At 41.0% G+C, this 21,881-nt stretch overlaps 1 protein-coding gene across 2 annotated transcripts in view; it reads left to right on the top strand.

The window, feature by feature from the left end:
• BRINP2 (BMP/retinoic acid inducible neural specific 2) overlaps positions 1-18,559 on the top strand; it is a 485,004-nt gene extending 466,445 nt beyond the window's left edge. For both annotated transcript variants that reach the window (XM_077453187.1, XM_077453188.1), the window contains exon 8: positions 16,094-18,559. In XM_077453187.1, the coding sequence (XP_077309313.1) occupies positions 16,094-17,207 (1,114 nt within the window). In that variant the 3' untranslated portion in view covers positions 17,208-18,559. The remainder of the gene's footprint in view (positions 1-16,093) is intronic.
• The last annotated feature ends 3,322 nt before the right edge of the window (positions 18,560-21,881 follow it).

The following is a 21,881-nucleotide window of genomic DNA, read 5'->3' as shown; positions in this document are numbered from 1 at the left end:
TTACTATGCTTCAGTTTGTGAATGAACAGGAAGCTGCTCAGCACATTAGTTCACTGTCCAGTGCAGCTGAGGCTTCAGAGAAAGGGACTAAGGAACTATTCTCAGTCCTTTTCTCTCTGTTTAGACCCTTGATATTTCACCAAAGCCCAACGGTGCTGCTAAAATAAAAAAATAAAAAAAATAAAATAAAAAGAATTCTGTAAAAATAAAATGAGAAAAAAAACAATATTGTAAAAAAAATAATAATAATAAAAATAAAAACTACTGACACCGTCCACTGCTCTGTTGATATTCACAAATGTGTGTTTGAGCTCTAGGGTGTACACCCTAATGCAATAGGCTGTGTACACCAATGCGTGCTTTAGAGGTGAACTACAAGCAGTCAAATACATGGATGAAATACATATGTTACCTGCAAAAAGGTATCTGTATTTGTGACCATCCACATTCAAATTCACATTGCTAAGCCATACAGCAACATCCCATCTGGCAGAGGAGGACACCAGATGCTTTTTTGCTGCAGCTTAACCTTCACTTACAGGTTTGTCCTCACCCCACTCCGTGACTGGACAGTGAAAGGAGAAGCAGCACACCTGACTGGCTCTCTGTGATGATTCTCCTTTTCTATGTTTGTCGTACACTAAACTGCAAGATACTGATGTCAAGCCAAATGAAGTTACTTACACTATTCAAAAAGAAAAAAAAAATACAATAAACAGGTATTACTAAACACAGAGCTGTATTAGTGTGCACCTTTTTTTCTTTTTGAAGTTCAGTTCGTGTATGTTTAGCTAAAACTTTTTTTTTTTTTTTTATTTCTCCAGTTTTACACTTTCCTAGAGTAGGAAACGTAAAAAAAACCTTTGCTAGTTTATGTTTTTGCTGTTTGTGTACCACTTGGGGAATTTGCCTTTTCTTTTAATGGGTCATCGGTCATTAGGCATTGGGATTGATGTGGATCTGAATCACTTGATGACATGATTGACGATATAGGTACATCATGTTTTTTTTTAAAAGGACGTGTCTGCGTGTTTATTTACACTTTACTTTTTTTTAATGGCTAGAGCCTATGTACCTATTACCTAGAGGGGAACAAGTATCTGAATATCCCCCTTTTGTTAAAGAGGGCTTCCAGATTTCACTTTGTTTGCAAATAAAACAAATTTGCTGGCATTTAGCTTGCAAATTGAAATACCGTCTTTACTTTGTAAATGTTATGCCGCGTACACACGATCGGAATTTCGGCCAGCAAAAGATAGATGAGAGCTTTTCATCGGAAAATGGGACCGTGTGTATGCTCCTTCGGAATTTAGCTGCTCAAATTCCCGCTAGCAAAAAATTGGGAGCATGTTTTCAATTTTCCCAACGGAAAAACTTTCTATCGGAAATTCCGATCGTGTGTATGCAATTCCGATGCGCAAAAACTCCCGCATGCTCAGATTCGACTACGAGACAGAAGCTATTGGCTACTGGCTATTGAACTTCCTTTTCTAGACCCGTTGTACGTGTTTTACGTCACTGCGTTCTTGACGGTCGGAATTTGTTGTGTCTGTGTGTAGGCAAGACAGCTTGAGCGGAATTCCATCATGAAAACCATCAGACCTTTTTCCAACCATAATTCCGATCATGTGTATGCGGCATTAGATTTTCTGTAGTACACATCACACAGGTGCACCACTTCATGGCAGGGTCAGGACATCACCCAGCAGTGCTGGGGCATGGTCATGCAGCGCACACACAGGCAAAGATGCCAAACTGCCCCCCTCCCGCTTTCCCTTAAGGATTAGTGTCAGGGCTCCCCAATGCCTGCAATAAACCTTAGCGCCCAGGGCAGAATAGAGGCATAATGGGGATCTGTCAGTGTAAACAAGGCAGATCCCGTTTTGACAGGAGACATCATGGAGATCTGCTGTTCCCAGTCATCAGGAACAGCGATCTCTGTGGTGTTCCAGGCAGCCCATCCCCCCTACAGTTAGAACACACCCAGTAAACCCCTTGATCACCCCCCAGTATTAACAGCTTCCCTGCCAGTGTCATTTATACATTGATCAGTGCATTTTATAGCACTGATCAATGTAATAATGTCACTGGTCCCCAAAAAGTGTCATTTGGGGTCAGATTTATCTGCCACAATGTCGTAGTCCCACTTAAAATCGCAGATCGCCGACATCACCAGTAAAAACAATAAAAAAAATTAAAAGTCCCTAAATCTATCCCGTAGCTTTTAGATGTGATAACTTTTGCGCAAAACAATTAATATACGCCTATTGCGTTTTTTTTTTTTTTACCAAAAAAATGTAGAAGAATATATATCCATCTAAAATGAAGAATTCCTTTTTTTATATGTATTATAGCAGAAAGTAAAAAAGATTTTTTTTTTTTTTAAATTGTTACTTTTTTTGTTTATAGCGCAAAAAATAAAAATGCCAGAGGTGATAAAATACAATCAAAAGAAAGCTGTGAAAAAAAAGGATGCCTGTTTTGGGTAGAGTGTCGCTCGATCGCCCAATTGACAGTTAACCCCCCCTGGCGGTGTTCCCGAGTCTGGCTCGGGGTGGAGATTTTGTACCAAAAACGGTAACCCCGAGCCAGACTCGGGACCGCATCGCTGTATGCAGGAGGAGATTACTTACCTTCTCCCCTGGATCCAGCGATGTCCCCCCCGCTGTCCTCCGCCGGATCTATCACGGGGCCGGGCTCCGTTCCCTGCGACCGTTACGACGCACGGGGATGGAGATCGGTGCCAAATTCAAAAAGTGAAACACAGTATACATACAGTATAGTGTAATCTTACAGATTACATTGCTGTATGTAATTATTTCACATCCCCTTTGTCCCTAGTGGTCTGCCCAGTGTCCTGCATGCAGTTTTATAATATAAAAACTGTTCTTTATGCCTGGAAACTGGAGATTGTCCATAGCAACCAAAACTGTCCCTTTACATCAAAAATGATTTTAGACCAGCTAGAAAACAGCGATAATAAATTGGAATCACTCGCAGAATTGAGCGATAGCGATTTGTGGGAAGATCCGTCATCAAATACTGAAAAGTAATGACAATGACAATTCTGCAACTGAGCAAATTTCTGTGTTTTTGATTTGATTACATAATTGAATAATTTTTATTATTGTTATATTATTATTTGGTACAATTATTTATAGTTATTTATTATATTATAATTTATGATTTCATTTTTCAAACTTTATCATACCCGGGATGTTTACTAGACTCTGGCTTAAATAGATTTAAGAGAGTTGTTCCTAAGAATTACAGGACTACAATATAAAACGCCAAATTTTCATGCAAAATAATTGTACCGCTTTTAGCAGCTAAAATCCAAAATAATCGTACCGCCAGGGAGGTTAAAGCGACCCAGTGCTGTATCACAAAAAATGGCCTGGTCAGGAAGTGGGTAAATCCTTCCGGGGCTGAAGTAGTTAAAAAAGCTAATAAAGTTTGATTTATTTATGTGTAACAGCAGTTGCGTGTGTCAAAAGCATAAGTTACTGTAGGCCTGTGCTTACCCTGCAATCTTCCCACAAAGAAGGAAAAGTCTGATTTCCCGGAATTATGTGCTTTTTTTTGCATGTAGAATATAAATATGGAATCAACAGGGAGTCAAAGGTTACTTTTAAAAAGAACTCATTTAACAATAGTTGAGGGCTACTTATCAGCTGGTGTTGAGTGAATCAACACTTTGTATGCACGCTGCATATTTTTTGTACTGTGCATAACACACTGTTCAAAACAAAGCAAGACTACAGTCTAAATGAAGCAACCTGTTGAAAATCCATTTTCAGTTTTTTCAGTTTGCCTTGCAGGGTCCTATATTCTCCTTGGGTTTATGTACAAGGATGCTGCAAGCTGATATAGACAAAAGCGTATCTCTGTATGATCCCTAAACACATACTCCATGTTTTGGTGAAAACACAGCAAGATTACTGTATAGGCTTCGTATCATGTGATGTTTAGATGCAGTTAAAAAAGATAACTCATTTGTAAGTTTACAAATACGATAAGTGGGGGTGTGTGAATAGATAGATATAGATATTTTTTTACCTTTCGGCAGCTACAGTATTTCATAAAATTTTTTTTGCATTTTTGTTAAAGTGACAGTTCTTTTAAAGTGTATGTTAAGGCAGTATGTGCATATTTTTGTCCCTTTACCTACCTAACTACCGCCTTATGTATATATATATATATATATATATATATATATATATATATATATATATATATAAAGCCTCGTAATTAGGTGGTTATAGCAGGATCGTGGCTGCAGCTACAGCTATAGTCCTGGTACCGTTCCTTTCAGCCAGCAATTTTCTATATAGTAAAAGTGATCCAAGTGGCTATGCACCTGATCACTTTTACAGGTAGCTGAAGGGGGTCCCCCCTCACCATTCACAGCATTTACTAGGGTCTTCCATTACACCAGGAACCCATTGGATACTTTGTGAAGAGTAGATGAAGCGTAAGTTCCTTCCCCTCTTCTGTGAAGGTAAAAACTGGAAGCAACAAAGATTTTGTCACTTCTGGTTAACGTTTGTTTGTTTACAAGCTGTAACTGGCTTGTAAAGCAGCCAATCACACTACCATACTAAGCATGTGTTGTCAGCGCTGCCTACTTTAGATTCCAAAGAATAGGGATGAGCCGAACACCCCCCGGTTCGGTTCGCACCAGAACTTGCGAACGACCCCCGCGTTCGGTACGAACGTTAGAACCCCATTGAAGTCTATGGGACTCGAACGTTCGAAATTAAAAGTGCTAATTTTAACGGCTAATATGCAAGATAGTGTCCTAAAAAGGGCTTGGGGACCTGCCTCCTGCCTCAGGGGACATGGGTCACTGCAAAAAAAAGTTTTAAAAACTGCCGTTTTGGCGGGAGCACTGATTTTAATGACGATTAAAGTGAAAAAAAAAAGTGAAATATTCCTTTAAATATGGTGCCTGGGGGGTGTCTGTAGTATGCCTGTGAAGTGCCACGTGTTTCCCGTGTTTAGAACAGTCCCTGCACAAAATGACATTAAACGGAAATAACACCATTTAAAACTGCTTGCGGTTTTAATGTTATATCTGGTTCCTGCAATATGGTTGAAAATCATTGAGAAACATGGCATGGGTAGCCCTCCCTGCCCATTACCAGCCTATTTGGGTCTTGTACGCATATTAAGGGGAACCCCGTACCCATATTAAAAAAAGGAAATGCGTGTGGCCCCCAGGCCCTATATACTCAGAACAGCAGTATACAGGCGGTGCAAACAAGACAGGGACTGTGTAGGTTTGTTGTGTTAAGTTGAATCTGTTTGTCATTTTCAACCGGTACATTTTTAAAGTGTAGCTCCAGTCAAAAAATCTTTAAGCTTTTTGGAAAACATAGGGAAGGGTTATCACCCCTGTATAATTTGTTTTGTCGTCCATCTTTTTTCATCTCACTTGCTGCTGTCTCCTTGCGTTTGCAAGTAGGAGATGTTTGTAAGTTGGATGTTTGAAAGTAGGGGCCTGCCCTATATTATAGCGGTATGTACTGGGTACAGAGCACGCAGACAGCACGCACTATCTCCTAACACTACTGACTGCAAGCTCTATTATTAACCACTTGTTAGCCCAATGTTTGCATAAAGTGAAAGATGAAGTTATGCTGAGTAAATAGATATCAAACATGTCACTCTTCAAAATTGCACATGCCCGTGGAATGGCGCCAAACGTCGCTACTTAAAAAATCCCCATAGGCGACGCTTTAATTTTTTTTTTACTGGTTTCATGTTTTGAGTTGCAGAGGAGGTCTAGGACTAGAATTATTGCTCTCGCTCTAACATTCTCGGCGATACCTCACATGTGTGGCACATGCGAGCACATGGGGACATGGGCGCTTTAATTTTAATTTTATTTTTTTATTGTTCATTTTACTTTATTTATGTTAGTTTGACATTTTTTTTCCCCAAAAATATATTTTTGATCACTTTTATTCCTATTACAAGAAATGTAAACATCCCTTGTAATAGGAATATGGGGTGACAGGTCCTCTTTACAGTGAAATCTGGGGGGTCAATATGACCCCATATCTCACCTCTAGGCTGGGAAGCCTGAAATAAAAAATAAAAAAAAGATTCTGGCTTTGATCGTACTGGCGAGTTGGTAGAAGCACCGGAGGGCGGTGAGGGGTGGGGGGCGTCTATGGCTGGGTATTTCAGGGTATCACCGAGTATGGCTGGGTATCTCTGAGTATGGCTGGGTATGGCAATTTATGGCAGGGTATTACAGAGTATTGGCGGGGTACTACAGAGTAATAGCAGGGTACTGCAGAGTATTGGGGGTACTACAGAGTAATGGCAGGGTACTGCAGAGTATTGGGGGTACTGCAGAGTAATGGCAGGGTACTGCAGAGTATTGGGGGTACTGCAGAGTAATGGCAGGGTACTGCACTGCAGAGTAATGGCAGGGTACTGCAGAGTATTGGGGGTACTGCAGAGTAATGGCAGGGTACTGCACTGCAGAGTAATGGCAGGGTACTGCAGAGTATTGGGGGTACTGCAGAGTAATGGCGGGTACTGCAGAGTAATGGCGGGTACTGCAGAGTATTGGGGGGTACTGCAGAGTAATGGGGGTTACTGCAGAGTAATGGGGGGTACTGCAGAGTAATGGCAGGGTACTGCACTGCAGAGTAATGGCAGGGTACTGCACTGCAGAGTAATGGCGGGGTACTGCAGAGTAATGGCAGGGTACTGCAGAGTATGCACTGGTATTGCAGAGTATTGGCAGGGAATTGAGGGGTTAAATTCGGTGAGCAGCGATGTGGGCACTGCAGATGCAGCCCACATCGCTGCTGACACCGATCTCTTTCCCCTCCGCTGTACCGATCGGTACAGAGAGGGGAGGGAGGAACAGGCGTCATAACATGACGCCGGTTTGTTTCCAGGTGATCACTCCGTCATTTGACGGAGCAATCACGTGGTAAACGGCCGCTATGAGCGGCCGTTTACCATGATCCGTGATGCGACCCGGCGGTCACGGATGCTCTCGAGTGCGCACACCTCGGGGCACGCGAGAGCAGAATTCTGGGAGGCCGTTAATTAACGGCCTCTCAGAGTTAAACAACCGCCCTGAAGCCGTTAATCGGCAATGGGCAGTTGTTAAGTGGTTAAAGCTAGATCACTAGCTATATAGGTGAGGTGAATATAGTGGTGTATACTGCAGTCAGGGCACAGACAACAACCACTACACAGCAGCAAGATAGGAAATCAGCCAAAAACGATTGGTGTGTACTGTGTTGAAGGTACACAGAACACCCACTGCTTCAGATGCTAAGTAACACACTACACGAAGCCGCCTCAAAGGCGGCCTTATATAGTGTGGGGCGTGCACTACACAGCCTGAGCTATGATTGGCCACAGGCAGGATGCCTGTGGCCAATCATGGCTCTCCTCGCTGCCGGCGCTGCGATTGGCCAAGCATGCGGGGTCACAGTGCATGCTTGGCCAATCATGGGGCAGCAATGCACTGCGCCACCGCAGTGCATTGTGGTCCGCGCGCGCGTCACTCGAATTTTGACGCGAACGGCCCAAACGTTCGGAATTCGCCGAACGGCCGAACAGCCAATGTTCGAGTCGAACGTACGTTCGACTCGAACACGAAGCTCATCCCTACCAAAGAACATAGATCTCTCCTCATCTCCTCACCCAATTCTCATCTCCTCCTACACAGCTACATAACTCATGCAAAGCATCCCATAGGGTATTCTACGGTGCAGGCTCCAAATCATAAGGGAGACCAGCTGTCTCTTTCTGGTTTATTTCAATGATGACACACTGTGGTGCATGCACATCATCATAGGGTCTGGGTGCAAGAACCCAGAGAAGAGATGGCCTCCTGAAGATGTCACTAGAGAAGATGACAGTGTTCACACTGTAAATATATTTAGAGGAGGTTCTACCAATCACAGCCTGTGTCACATCCCTCCATCCTGGGTCTATGATGTGTATGTGCTGGGACCAACAGGGAGGTGAAGCCTTTATCAATCACCATCTGATACCCACCCCATAATGATTAGCAGTACAAGGACATGGAGAAGGAGTGGTAGGAGTGGGCTGTCATTTATCCAGAGTGTATATGCCCACATGTGAGTCTCTGTAGTCAAGTGGGCTAAACAAATAAAAAAAGGAAGAAATGAACAACTTAGAAAGTAACTGAAGCTAAAGCATGCTCAGCAAATGTGGCAACGGCTGGTCTATCTCAGGCTGCAGAGGGGACACAGACAAGGATGAATGGACAGTGAACAGCAAGGATCAACCAGGTTTTTTGTAGAATACAGAAAATGAATGCTGTAGTGGTGAAGTGAGAATGCACACATTGTAATATAGCATGTATTGACAGTTTATAATGATTTGTGTTTCATGACACTTTAAGAACACCACCATGTTCATCCAAACTGGCCATAGCACACAATTCCTACAATGACAACTAAACCAATTCCAATACTGTCCCTATTCTAGATGGTCCCCCCAATACCTGTAATGGTTAGGCACATGTGGACCCATTGGAAGTTTGTAATGCATCCTGATAAATGTTCCTTGACAGGGTTTTTTCAGAAGCACGTTGTGCTTGAACATGCTTTGGACTACAGTATTTTAAAGAACATCTGTTCTTAAAGGAACATGAAGGCTGTCATTGCACTGGGTATTACAAACCTGAAAATAGTCAGAGTTCCCTCGCCAAAACAAACATGAAGCTAGCACAGTCAGACTGGAGTCAGAACTCCTGATCTACATGCTGTTTTGCATCAGTACCTTGGAAAGTATTAAAGTGAATGAGCTCAACATGACAGCCTGGCAAGCAGCAGTTTCATTCAGAGGGCTCACCAGTGGCAACCTACATAATCTTTCAATAAAAGTTTTCTTTAATATGCTTTTACTTTTTATTCTAGTATTTCATTTTTAAAGCTGTAGTAAACCACCAGCATTTTTTTTTTGCTAGGCAAAGTTATAACGTGCTAGTATGCATCGCATACTAGCACATTATGTAAAACTTTCCTTAGAACTAGGCCTTTCCAGTGGCGAGCCATCACCGATGACAAGGCTTCCACCATGACCTGGTCTTCCTTCTGGGTTAGTAGACTCCAGCTGTGTGAGTAGCCAGAGCCGCAATGATGTCACTGCGTGGGAGCCACCCTTTTATGGCACAGGACTCAAAAGAAACGGGCCGGATGCGTGTTCCTTCAGAACACATGCGTCAATGATGTCACCGGCTGCATGTACAGTAAATATATCCTAAACGGTGCACATTTAGGAGATATTTCCAGTACATTATAGGCTTACCTATAGGAAAAAATCATGTATGGGAGTTTACTCACACTTTAACCACTAGAGATCCGCGCTATAGCCAAATGACGGCTACAGAGCGGACCTGCTTTGCCGGGACGACGTCTATTGACGTCGTCCTGTGCATGAGCAGCCTGCGCGGCGCGCTCTGTGATCAGCGAGTCTATGAGACTCACCTGATCACGGATGGGAGCCAATGACAGCTGATCATGTTACATAGTTACATAGTTAGTAAGGTTGAATAAAGACATCAGTCCATCCAGTTCAACCTGAGTGAGTGTCTACAATTGTCCCTATCCCTTTACATTGCACACTCACATTGGTCCCTACCCTCAAGGAGCCACAATCCAAGATCCCCAGTTGTATACTAGGGCCAATTTTAGACAGAAGCCAATTAACCTACCTGCATGTCTTTGGAGTGTGGGAGGAAACCGGAGTACCCGGAGGAAACCCACGCAGGCACAGGGAGAACATGCAAACTCCAGGCAGGTAGTGTCATGGTTGGGATTTGAACCAGTGACCTTTTTTACTGCTAGGCGAGAGTGCTAACCACTACACCACTGTGCCGCCCACCACTGTGACACAACAGAGCCGGTAATCAGCTATTTTTGCTGTCAGGAGAAAAAAAAAGCCGATCACCGTGGCCGTGATCGGGACATCAGTCCCAATCATGGCCAGCTTATTAGTGCCCACCTGCCCCCTCCCAGTGCCACCTAAATAATAAAAAAGTGCCCCCCATCAGTACCACCCATCAGTGCCACCTATCATTGCCCACAATCTGCCTCAACAACAGTGCTGTACCCCAGTGCCACATATCCGTGCCCATCAGTGTCATCTACCAGTGCCCATCAGTGCCGCCCATCAGTGCCCAGCAGTGCCACCTATCAGAGCCACCTATCAGTCCCATCTATCAGTGGTACCTATCAGTGCCACCCATCCATGCCACCCATCCGTGTCACCCATCCGTGCCACCCATCAGTGCCATCTTATCTGTGCCCATCTTTGCCCATCAGTGCCACCTTATCTGTGCCCATCAGTACTGCCTTATCTGTGCCTATCGGTGCACCTTGTATGTGCCTATTAGTGCCACCTTAACTGTGCCTATCAGTGACCACCAGTGCAGCCTATCAGTGCCCACCAGTGCAGCCTATCAGTGCCCACCAGTGGCGCCTCATCAGCGCATTTCAATGAAGGAGAAAAATGACCTGTTTGCAAAATTTTATAACAAACTATGAAACATGATTTTTTTTTTTTTTTTTGCATCTTTTTTTGTTTGTTTAGCAAAAAATAAAACTCCCAGCTGTAATTAAATACCACCAAAAGAAAGCTCTATTTGTGGGGAAAAAATGATAAAAATTCCATTTGGGTACAGTGTTATATGGCCGCGCAATTGTCATTCAAAGTGCATCAGCGCTGAAAGCTGAAAATTGGTCTGGGCAGGAGGGGGGTTTAAGTGCCCAGTAAGCAAGTGGTTAAAGCAAACCTTTCCATTTAAGAAATTTTGTAAAAGAGCAAAGGTGATCCTCAGTTGTCTGCACCTCTTTGGTACATTCAAAATCCAAATGACTCAAATATGCTAATATCAGCTATTCGGTAAAGTCTAAGGCTAGCATACCCTTCCCGGCTCCAGTGCTTACCTATGGGTGTTCAAGCATGATGGCTAAGCCTAATAACTAAGAACTACTGAAGAATTAGGTAATGAGAGGGTTGGTCCAGCCTTTGACTTTTATTTAAAAAATCTGGCTTTATCACAACAGAAGCTGGGGTCTCAGGGGACCTGTGGAGCTAAAGCTGGCCATACACTGATTGATTGAAATATGTCTGGATCAGCAGGGACTGGACACATTTCAATTAGTGTGAGGCCATCCACAGTTAAGAGAAGTCGATCATTTGACCAACTTCTGTTGAAGGTACATGCTAGAAAACATTTAATTATCAGCACCTGTAGCCATTATCCAGTGTATTCTCAGCACGGTGGGTCCCACTGTCAAAGGAGTGGATTCCTCACTGGCCAAATGAACAAAAAACTGACAGTGTATCTGGCCAGCTTTAACCACTTTCAGACCGGACCATTTTGCTGGCTTAAGACCAGACCACTTTTTGTGATTCGCCACTGCGTCGCTTTAACTGACAGTTGCGTGGTTGTGCGACGTGGCTCCCAAACAAAATTGACGTCCTTTTTTCCCACAAATAGAGCTTTTTTTTGGTGGTATTTGATCACCCCCTGTGGTTTTTATTTTTTTGTGCTATAAACAAAAATAGAGCGACAATTTTGAAAAAAAGCATTATTTTTTACTTTTTGTTATCATAAATATCCCCCAAAATTATATAAAAAAACCTGTTTTTTCCCTCAGTTTAGGCCGATACGTATTCTTCTACATATTTTTGGTAAAAAAAACTGCAATAAGCGATTATTGATTGGTTTGCGCAAAATTTATAGCGTTTACAAAATAAGGGATAGTTTTATAGCATTTTTATTAATAATTTTTTTTACTAGTAATGGCGGCGATCAGCATTTTTTATTGTGACTGCGACATTATGGCAGACACATCGGACATTTTTGACACATTTTTGGGACCATTGTCATTTATACAGCAATCAGTGCTATACAAATGCAGTGATTCCTGTGTAAATGACACTGGCAGTCAATCACAGCCCTATCTGTGCCATGTGATCAGCTGTGGCCAATCACAGCTAATTACAAAAAACAAACTAAATTAATCTATTTCATTAAGTACAATTCTTGCTTATAGCAAAAAAGAAAATTGAGTACTGTCCGTGATACTTTTTTTATTTGCACTAACATACAATTTTTCAGGACAAGATTTCGGGGTATGTCCCCTTCTTCAAGGTCCAAGCAGTACTCAACAGCTATAATACAGCTACAATCACATTAAGTATGCTTATAGCAAAGAAATTCATTGCTATAGGCAATAATGTGTAAAAAAATGATACTGATAACTTACCCAGAGTAGTAAAATGTTACTATGGTAACATATTGCTCTGGTCGAATTGCAAAAAAAAGGACAAAAATATAATAAAAAAATAATAATTAAAAAAAAAAATTGAAAAAAAATGTTTGTTTTTTTTGTCACCAGTCAGTGTCCCTGATCACTGCTATGGCTCTTACTAATACCATGAACTGTCTACTTTCTGAAAAGAGGTAATTAGGGGTATATCTGTACAGCTCTGGCATTTTTTGGCCTCAAGTTTATTTAGCAAACAAAAAAAAACAACCCAGTGGTGATTAAATACTACCAAAAGAAAGCTCTAGTTGTGTGAACAAAATGATAAAAATTTAGTTTGGGTACAATGTTGCATGACGATTGTCATTCAAAGTGCAACAGCGCTGAAAGATGGAAAGTGGCCTGGACAGGAAGGGGGTAAACGTGCCCAGTATTGAAGAGGTTAAGTAGGATTGCTAATCCACTTCCCTGATATTCAGATTACTCCTAGATGGTGCATTTGTGAATCCTTTTATGAAATACAATGATCATCGAAAATAAAGTGAATCTAAATTTAATTGCAGACAGGTTACTATAAATCCTCAATTTAGTACTGGAAATACATTGTACTTTCTATTTAAAAAGGAGCTGCCAGACATTTAAAATTTGAAGAATAAACGTTCTTCCAAAGAGTAGGCACTGCAAGGTGTTTGTGGTTACCCTTTACAGTTTTTGTGTGATCGTGGTTTTAGATTGATGCTTGACCTAAGCTCCAAGTGTCCAATGTCCTCCTATACAGTGAGAGCTACCTTGTGGGTCAATGAAGGTGCTCTCATTGGACAGGAGGATATTGGCTAGGCCACAATTGAATTAATGGGGACCTGATTCATGGGGTGCACAGAAGTGGCTTTAGAAGTTTAAAATACAGTACAATCCTTGGCACATTGTAATGCCTGCTCTTTGGAAGGACTTTTAAAATTGGATAACGTGTTCACTTCAATTATTTTGTGTTCTTTATCAACAAGGTCAACAAGAGACTGCATATGCATTTAAAATGCATGAGTTGCACTTGACATGCATGTCAGATTCTTTATATTGATGGCAATTAAATAAAAAATTAGTGTGGAACGTGTTTGTATAAGAAAAACTGCCTTTTTAAAAATCAAACCCAACCTGAAAGCAATAATGCTGTATTGTGACCTATCCTATCAGACAGTATTATGTTAACAACATTATTTTCAATGTGCTTCAAATTTTAGCTTCAAACACATTTCAAAGAATAGATATAAATAAACCTGTACACAAACCCTAAAGGCCCATTCACACCTAGGCATTGGTGTAGCTCACAACTGTGAGATGTGCTGACATGCATTGTCCATTTTTTTGATAAGTTGACACAAATTTTAGGACCTCTCAATGACAATGGCAGCACATGAAAACCCATAATTGTTAGGAACGCACCTAATAACACATGAAGACATGCATAGAAAGGTGTAAACCAAGCCTTGACGGCAGGAAGGACCTTTAACCAACGCAAGAAGGCCGAGCCTGAAATTAAGTTGACCAAAAATGATTTATCTCATGCAGTTTAGAAAAGTTACCAGTCTTTTGAGACATGTCAAGCTAGAAAAAGTCTTATAAAGATAGCTATAAAACACCATAGAAAGATCTACCATATAAGATAATGATGCAAAACGCAGACTATTATTGTATAATTACTACAAGGCCAAGCACGGCTGGTTGCAAGTTAGTGAGTCAAAGGTAGTACTTTCCTTCACAGATTAAAACTTTATCACTCCCTCTTGGGGAAGTAAGAAATAAAGAAATGACAGCATTGATTGTCACATGACCTTCAAATGTCTAGCAGTATACAGTATATGACTTCTATGTGTGTATGTATGCAATTGTATAATCAGTTCCCAATTAACACCTTACAACCAAGACTTAGATTTTATATTGGCCTAAGCTGTGCATTTTAAGCATTATAAAGCTGAGTATATAAAAGCCACAATCCCCTCCAGTAGTGTACTGCCTATATATATATATATATATATATATATATATATATATATATATATATATATATATATATATATATATATATCTATCTATATATATCTATATATATCTATCTCTCTCTCTCTCTGTGTATATATATATATATATATATAGATAGATAGATAGATAGATAGATAGATAGATAGATAGATAGATAGATATGTATACAGTATATATATATATATATATATATATATATATATAGACTTTAAAAGGGACTAGCTAAAAAAGGTCATGGGCTGGTGGCAATATGCAAATTGCAGTAATATTCTTTCTTAAGGCATCGGCGCACAGATTAATGTTACAGAGTAATGTGTTGTGCATCTGTGCCCAGACTATGAACTAAGTACGTACATTTTTTAAAGTAGGGATTAGCAAATTTGCCTTGATTTGCAGGTGTTTGTCAAATCGTGTCTAAAATGTGTGATGCCTAAACTTTGTAGCAAATCCCATTGGATTGTGGGGGGAGGTTTTGAAATTAAATTTTAGCTATTTTCTGGGATAAATGGCAAGTTATTGTCAAAATACAGCATGCGGTGTTGGACACTGCTATAAGATACATTTAACAAAGAAAACACATTTTTAAATACCATACAGTGGGTACAGGGTACTTTTAAGGTGACCTTGAGGGTGACATGGAAAAAATACCAATTTTATAAGCTACATTTTAGGAGATGGCTTTAAGCTATATGTGGTGATGTGAAACAATACACAAGAATCGGAGACACTGTATATTGGCATCACATATTTTAATATTTTTTTTAACTTTTACATTTAGCTTGGCTATAATACAGAAGCAACATCCCAATATGATTCAGTTCAACTTGAAATAAAATTATTTTTTAGGTAGTTTAGAGTGCAAACCCTTAAGTGGTAATAGATGTGAATTGATCAGTGGAAGTAGCAGCCACAACAGATCTAAAAGCTAAAGGAAAGTTTATGAAAAATAAAGCTACAGCCATCAACATTGTACAAATTAGCCAGTGGCAAAACACAGAAGCCCACTGTATAGTTGTGGGCTTCTATTTTTGCAGAACCACTGCATTGTCTTAAGAGTTTATTAAATATGTGAATACGTATTTAAAAAAACGTATACGTGTTTAAAAAACACGTCAGAGCCACAACTCAAATTCCCGAAATCCCTCCCCATCTTCATATCCCTAATTATTCCCAAAATTTTCAAAAATAGAGACTGCATAGTATGTGAGCAGCTCGGTTAGGTTGCAGTATAAGAAGGAGAAACTGGGCAGGATTAATCTTGAAATAAACATGAAAGTGTATTATCTTGGAGACAATAGCAACAAATTAGACACAACGCAGGATTTACCTTGCAGCAAACATTAGAAATTTGGCAGCCAGGATCCAGTTGTGGAAACATTGTGTATGTCACATAATGTTTCCACAACTGGATACTTTACAGTGTTGGAGCATCTTTACAATCTGACCCTGCCCCTGGAAAATAAGTTCCCTCCAAGGGACGCATGGAACACCTGTGCATCCACATGAGAGAAAATGTGGCCCTCCAAAGACATTTTCAGGAAATCAAAGCACAAATTACCATAGCATATAATCAAAACTTATATTTGACCTTTCTAACATTATTTAACTGAAATATGATTGATTGATATGGGGTACTGCATTTTTTACATTTTCCTTTTTTTTTTTCACTGCTTTACTGAATACGCATATATATCTAATACTGTAGTATTATTATATTTTATAATGATTTTATGTTTAAGTGAATAGTAATTTTTTCTTTTTTTTTTCTACAGATCTGTATCGTATTGGTGGCATCGGATTCAGTCTCTTCTGTACTGTAGTGCCTCTCTTGTGCCAGGCACATTTCTAGAGGCCTCCCACAGTTGTACCTGCACTTTCCAGCACCCCAACTGCCAGGAGAACATACCTTGCATACAGGGACCAGGTCCCTTGTGTTCCCTCTGTTCAACAGTACTTCATGCTCAGTGTGCCAGCTGCAACCCTGGATACACTCTCTCAGCTCAAGGCCTGTGTGTGCCTTCAGTGCCTGAGTCCTCAGAACCTTACCTTGGGACAGAAGGTAGCCTTCAGGACTTGGAGGTGAAATACTTGCTCCTAAAGCAGGATGGACGTTTGAGAGCCCCAGCATTCTTTATTTCTGGAGATCTACGACTTGGCATGTGGTTTCAGATGGGAGGCAGGAAGCGTATGCTGCTTACCTGCAAGAGCAACAAGCACTGGCCAAGGCAGTTGCATATGCTTCTAGGACTTTCAATGCGCCTCTGTCTTGCTGGGAATGGGACCAGAGATCCACAGGTAACAGTGTATGTTAACCCCTTTGGAGGAAGCCACTCAGAAAGCTGGCTATTGCCTGCCGGGGAACAAGGGTATCCAAGTTGGGAGAAAACTTGGGACATGGAAGGAGGAGACCGCTGCCAGAACTGGACTTTGATATTAGGTCATCGGTGGCGGTCATTTTTTGAGACTGTACATTTTTACATGAGGAGCAATCCTCTTGAGGAAGAGGGAGAGGAAGATTCAGCAGAATGGACTGACAAACAGACTTTGGATGATAAATTGGGAGACCCTGAGTATGTCCGTATTGATGGTCTTCATGCTTTTGGTTATAGCGTGCCCTTTGATCCAGAGGCAATCAGGGGCTTGGCTCAAAAACTTGAGCAGCCTGGATCCAGAGAAGGAGCACTCATGGAAATGCAAGAGTTGAGGAAACGTGTCAATTTCCTTTCCCCACCTGGTGCCCGTAAGTTGGATCTGTTTAGCTGCTTACTACGACACCGGCTGAAAATGAGCAGCAATGAGGTGGGAAGAATACAAGCCCAGCTTTCTGTATTCAGCAGTCAGCTTCCTAACGGCTCCACGTACGAGACGACGAAGCTCTGCAGCTAAAAGTTCCTACTAGTTCATTCTTTAGCTCCTTTGATACATAACAAAGGCCCTAATCAGGCTCGAGAATCATGTACAGTGTCTTCCTTTTGTGAAGTCTGTTCTTACCACTTCAGTAGTCCTTGGCTCTGCACTATCTTTGTACTGGAGCGGCAGAGTCCCAAAATGGTTACATTTGCCAAACAAAAGGATGCAATGGAAAAAAAAATGTTATATGTTAATATAGTCAATGCTTTCTAAATTTAATTGTGCAACCTGAATGATGTTCAGCCTTCAGTGACATGTTGATGAATGTCATTGTTTATGCAGTCTCTTCTGGCAAGCCAAGAGTGCCCAAGCTGGAGACAAAGCTGTGAATTCCAAAGAGCTATGGGAACTCAAAAAGACATCACAGCTTAAGCCATATTAAGAGGAACCTCCTAATGACAACACGTTTCCTTGTCTTTTAATATGGAAAGACAGTCGAAGAATTGGTCGTATAATGTGGCAAGATGAGCCAAGGGGGGGAAAAACCTAACTAGAGAAAAATAAACATGTAGAAACAGGATTATTTTAAAGTGTCAAATTTAAATGTACATGGGCGTTTAAAATTCTATAGAACTGGGTATTTATCTGTTTCACTGTTAGTTTACCTAACAGTATACCTATCCAACTATCTCCTAAAGCCTTATTATTGTCACCAGTGACACATGCGAGGGTGCGTGTCATCTGGTACAAAGGGGGTTAATGGAGCTTGTAAAAGGTCGTAATTTTGAATTTGCAAAAACTGGCAAAAAAAGCACAAGACAAAAAAGAAAAATAATAATACAAGACTTTCCAGTGACCAGTGTGTGTTGATGTTTTGAATAAGTACACATTCTGCGGTTGTCTGTGGACACAGGGTTTAGTGCGTGTTTACAAATACCCAGGTCTTTTGTGTGTATGGGCTTAAGACAACACGAGAAGGCAGCCTTCTAGTCCCCGATGCAATTTAGTAATATTTAATCTGTATGGAAACCTGGTAATGAATGCAGAGCTGTACCAGGGAAGCAAGCTCATTGAGCAACTGTCTCGAGAATAAAGCCTATGTTAAAATAAGTGTCTGTAAGCCTAGCAGAGATAATATGGCTTCTTCAAGGTCAGATGAGCTGGTATTGGCATATAGTAAATACTTTCTATTAATGGACACAGGTTGAACTAATTATGCACTGTTGAGCATGACAAAAGATTATTGGTTATTTTCTAAGCCATTTGGCACGAAAACTCCCATTTCTTTAAATGTGCCATAAGGTGATTTATAACCTACCTGTGGCCATGTGTTTTCAGATATTTGTATCTCAAAGAGGGCTCAATAAAGACTAGAAAGCTTTGTAGACCTTTCTGTATTACAGCATCAATTTACCTACTCTCTTCTCGATCCTTGGTCTTTATTTAAATTCAAGGCCCTGAGTTGTAATTCATTTTCTTCCTGGATACTTTTGTTTCTTATGTTCCCAGATACTTTCCAAAATGTTTCTCAATTTTGTAACGAGCAACTCCACTCAAAATGGATTTTTATTCTGGATGGAGAGGGGAGGGCTTGAACCTCTGCTGGTCCAGGCACCTGGCAGGCCCATGCCCCAGAAAGACCATTATAGGTGCAGTTTTTAGGCCATGCCCAGCCTGTGGATTTGGCAGTAGTCCATATGGGGCAGAATTGCTTTTTTAAAGAGGCATCAATTGAATTGCAAAATTTCTTGAATCAGCTTTTTCCCCTTTTCTATAATGAAAACTGCGGGTATGCCTAACACACAAAAGGAAGGGTGCACCACTCACAAGGTGACATGTGAGATCCTCTGCTGATGTATAAAGCCAGGTGCCTTCCTGGTCCACAACCAAGTCCACAACAGTAAGAAATGAGAGATGGTGGCACTTCCAGTGCATAAAATTGGTTCTTTATTATGAATCCATTAAAAACAAAGACATCCCAACGGGGTCGGACTGACAACTCATGGGGCACCTGGGCAATAGGAGATTATGGGGCCCCCAGGTAATCAGAGATTACAGTATACACAGTATACAATCACACAGTATACACATACATGTACACACAGTATACACAGACATATTTCTATTGGCTGAGAAGGTACTGAAAAGGTGGGGCAGCTATAATCTCAGGATTTTTAGACCAAAAGGATGTTGGTAAGGGACATTTCAGAGACAGATGTAAAAAAATAAATAAAAAAAGATTTTTACATACTGTCCCTGGTTTTTACTGAGGCTGGCAACCCTGATGGGGCCACCTAGTGACCCGGGGCCTTCGGGCAGTGCCTGAGTGGCCGAATGGTCAGTCCACCCCTGCATGCCAATCACATACAACTCCCAAGAGATCAGCAAATGCGGTTCACACTCCTGTGCTTAAACATTGCAATGACCTAGAAAATTGAGGACCTACATTCGTTTTGGGATATCATTACTAATGATACCCTGGCTTCTGAACAAGAATCTCAGACAAATGAGAGCAGGTCAGAATTTTATTTATACATAGAAATACAAATAATTTGCTGTTAATTGGACAAAACAAAACTAACAATATATCGGACTGTAATTTTGGACATTAAACCAACTAACAAAGACCTTGTAATATCGTGCACTATTGTGCACTATACAGTGGTTGTAAACCCATAAACTAAAATCACATACAAGTTTTAACATGTTAATGTAATTTCAAAAATAATTAGCTTTTTTTTTTTTTTTTTAATCAGCAGTTTTCATTAAAATAATACCTGGTGATCATGCCATGAAGGTCCCTGTTTAGGCACTTCCAATTATAGGATGACAATATTCCGTCCTGGTCCCCTATTATTGCTCCTGCATTGTCACCCTGTTCCTTTGGATGCTACATGGAATCGCAAACAGCCATTTCAACACACATTATACAGACAAGATCCACTGTTGTCATAATAAAGAAACCCATTCTGAGAAATACCATGTAGCCATTGCTGGAATGCAAGTACACAGGAAGTGCCTTTGATGAGCCTACAGGAGACAAAAAACACTGAGATGTAACACAGAATTAACAAAAAATAAATAATAAATAAATAAAGGTAACAGCAGGGCTTGCAAATGAACTACAGGGGCGCTCATCAGTGCCCTTGCAGCTTATTCATAATTACAAGACGTCTGCCGTGTTGTACTTGTAGGTCATCCGTTCACAGAAAACTGTGAATCAATGATGTGGCTATGTGGGTGGATCCCTGCACGGCCTCACTGTTTTTGAATTGTGACACTGGGTGCGGAGAAAATAACTCCTGCCCGCCGTCACACTGAGAGGGGGATCAGGTAAAAAGGCGGCAGAAGCTGAAACATGTTACATGCCCCACCCTAAATACCGGTGGGACATGCAACATGTTCCAAAAGGTGAACTTATCCTTTAAAGAGGAAGTAAACACTGATGGGTTTACTTCCTCTTTGTCTCCCTGCAAAGGTAAAGCATAATGGGCTACTATGCATCGCATAGTAGCCCATTATGTGTCACTTACCTGACACAGGAGCCAGCGATGTCACCGATGTCCCTTGTAGTCCGGAGCGTCCATCTTCTTCCGGGTATCGCTGCTCCAGCCACTCACAGCGCCAGAGCAGCGATGACGTCACTCCCACGCATGCACACGGGAGCCGCCACTAATGGCATATCTCTGTGACTGTCTTTTAGTAAATATCTCCTAAACCGTGTAGGTTTAGGAAATATTTCTTGGACCTACAGGTAAGCCTTAATCTAGGCTTACCTGTAGGTTAAAGTGTTTTTTAAGGGTTTACAACCACTTTAAGGTTTAAATATACTTTAAGAAGCATATTTTTAAAGAAGTGAATCTGTCATCCACCAAACATTAAATGCAGCTGACATTTTCCATGTATATGTGTTTAAATGACAGTGAATAATTCACCACCTGTAAATGTTTGGTGAAAGTCACATTCACTGCTTTAAAAGAATGCCCATAATTGTTTGGCCATAACTTTATGTAAATACTTTGTTTTTGTTTTTTAAGCATCAAAGATTTAGTGGCGGTTCACACTTCTGCACTCTGCAAGATCGCATGTAATTCGCACCACACTGCAGTGCAAATCACATGCGAAGTACGTGCAATGCGATTTCAAACATACAGCTAGTATGGCTGATGTTGCATAGCATTCAGACTAAACTTGCACAGGTGTTCACACTCATGCGATCCAATTCATGTCCAAACTGTCAGTTCACAGTGTGATATGCGAGCTGAAATGGGGGTGTCATTAACAATGTTTTGACACTCCCAGCAGTTGGCATATGGCACTGTGAACTGCCGTGCAAGTCGGGTGCGATACAGGAATTCATAGGGATTCATAGGGTTCCGCATTGCACAAGTGTGAGCCGGCACTGATAGCCATTTCCATAATGGTTTCCATTACATTTTATACTCTGAAAAATGCTGTGCCACTTCTATAAGGTTTCTGTGTTACTTCTGGTTTCATCACTGGAAGCCTGACGAGAAAGGATAGGTGACCTAGAACGTGAATTGTCATCTTAACATCTGTTGCAGGAATGCAGATATAAATCGCAGCAAAATAAAAAATGAAGGTAAGTCATAGGAGATTTTTTTTTTACTCGCAAGTCCTTAGTGTGCCATAATGGGACGTTTGCCCTAAATAATCAAACCAACAACACACTACCACTTTACTATCTCA

This window comes from Lithobates pipiens, unplaced genomic scaffold, assembly GCF_037356315.1.
Source record: "Lithobates pipiens isolate NorthernLeopardFrog02 unplaced genomic scaffold, aLitPip1_a1.2 Scaffold_23, whole genome shotgun sequence".
Taxonomy (NCBI): domain Eukaryota; kingdom Metazoa; phylum Chordata; class Amphibia; order Anura; family Ranidae; genus Lithobates; species Lithobates pipiens.
This window is presented reverse-complemented; position numbering and strand designations above follow the sequence as displayed.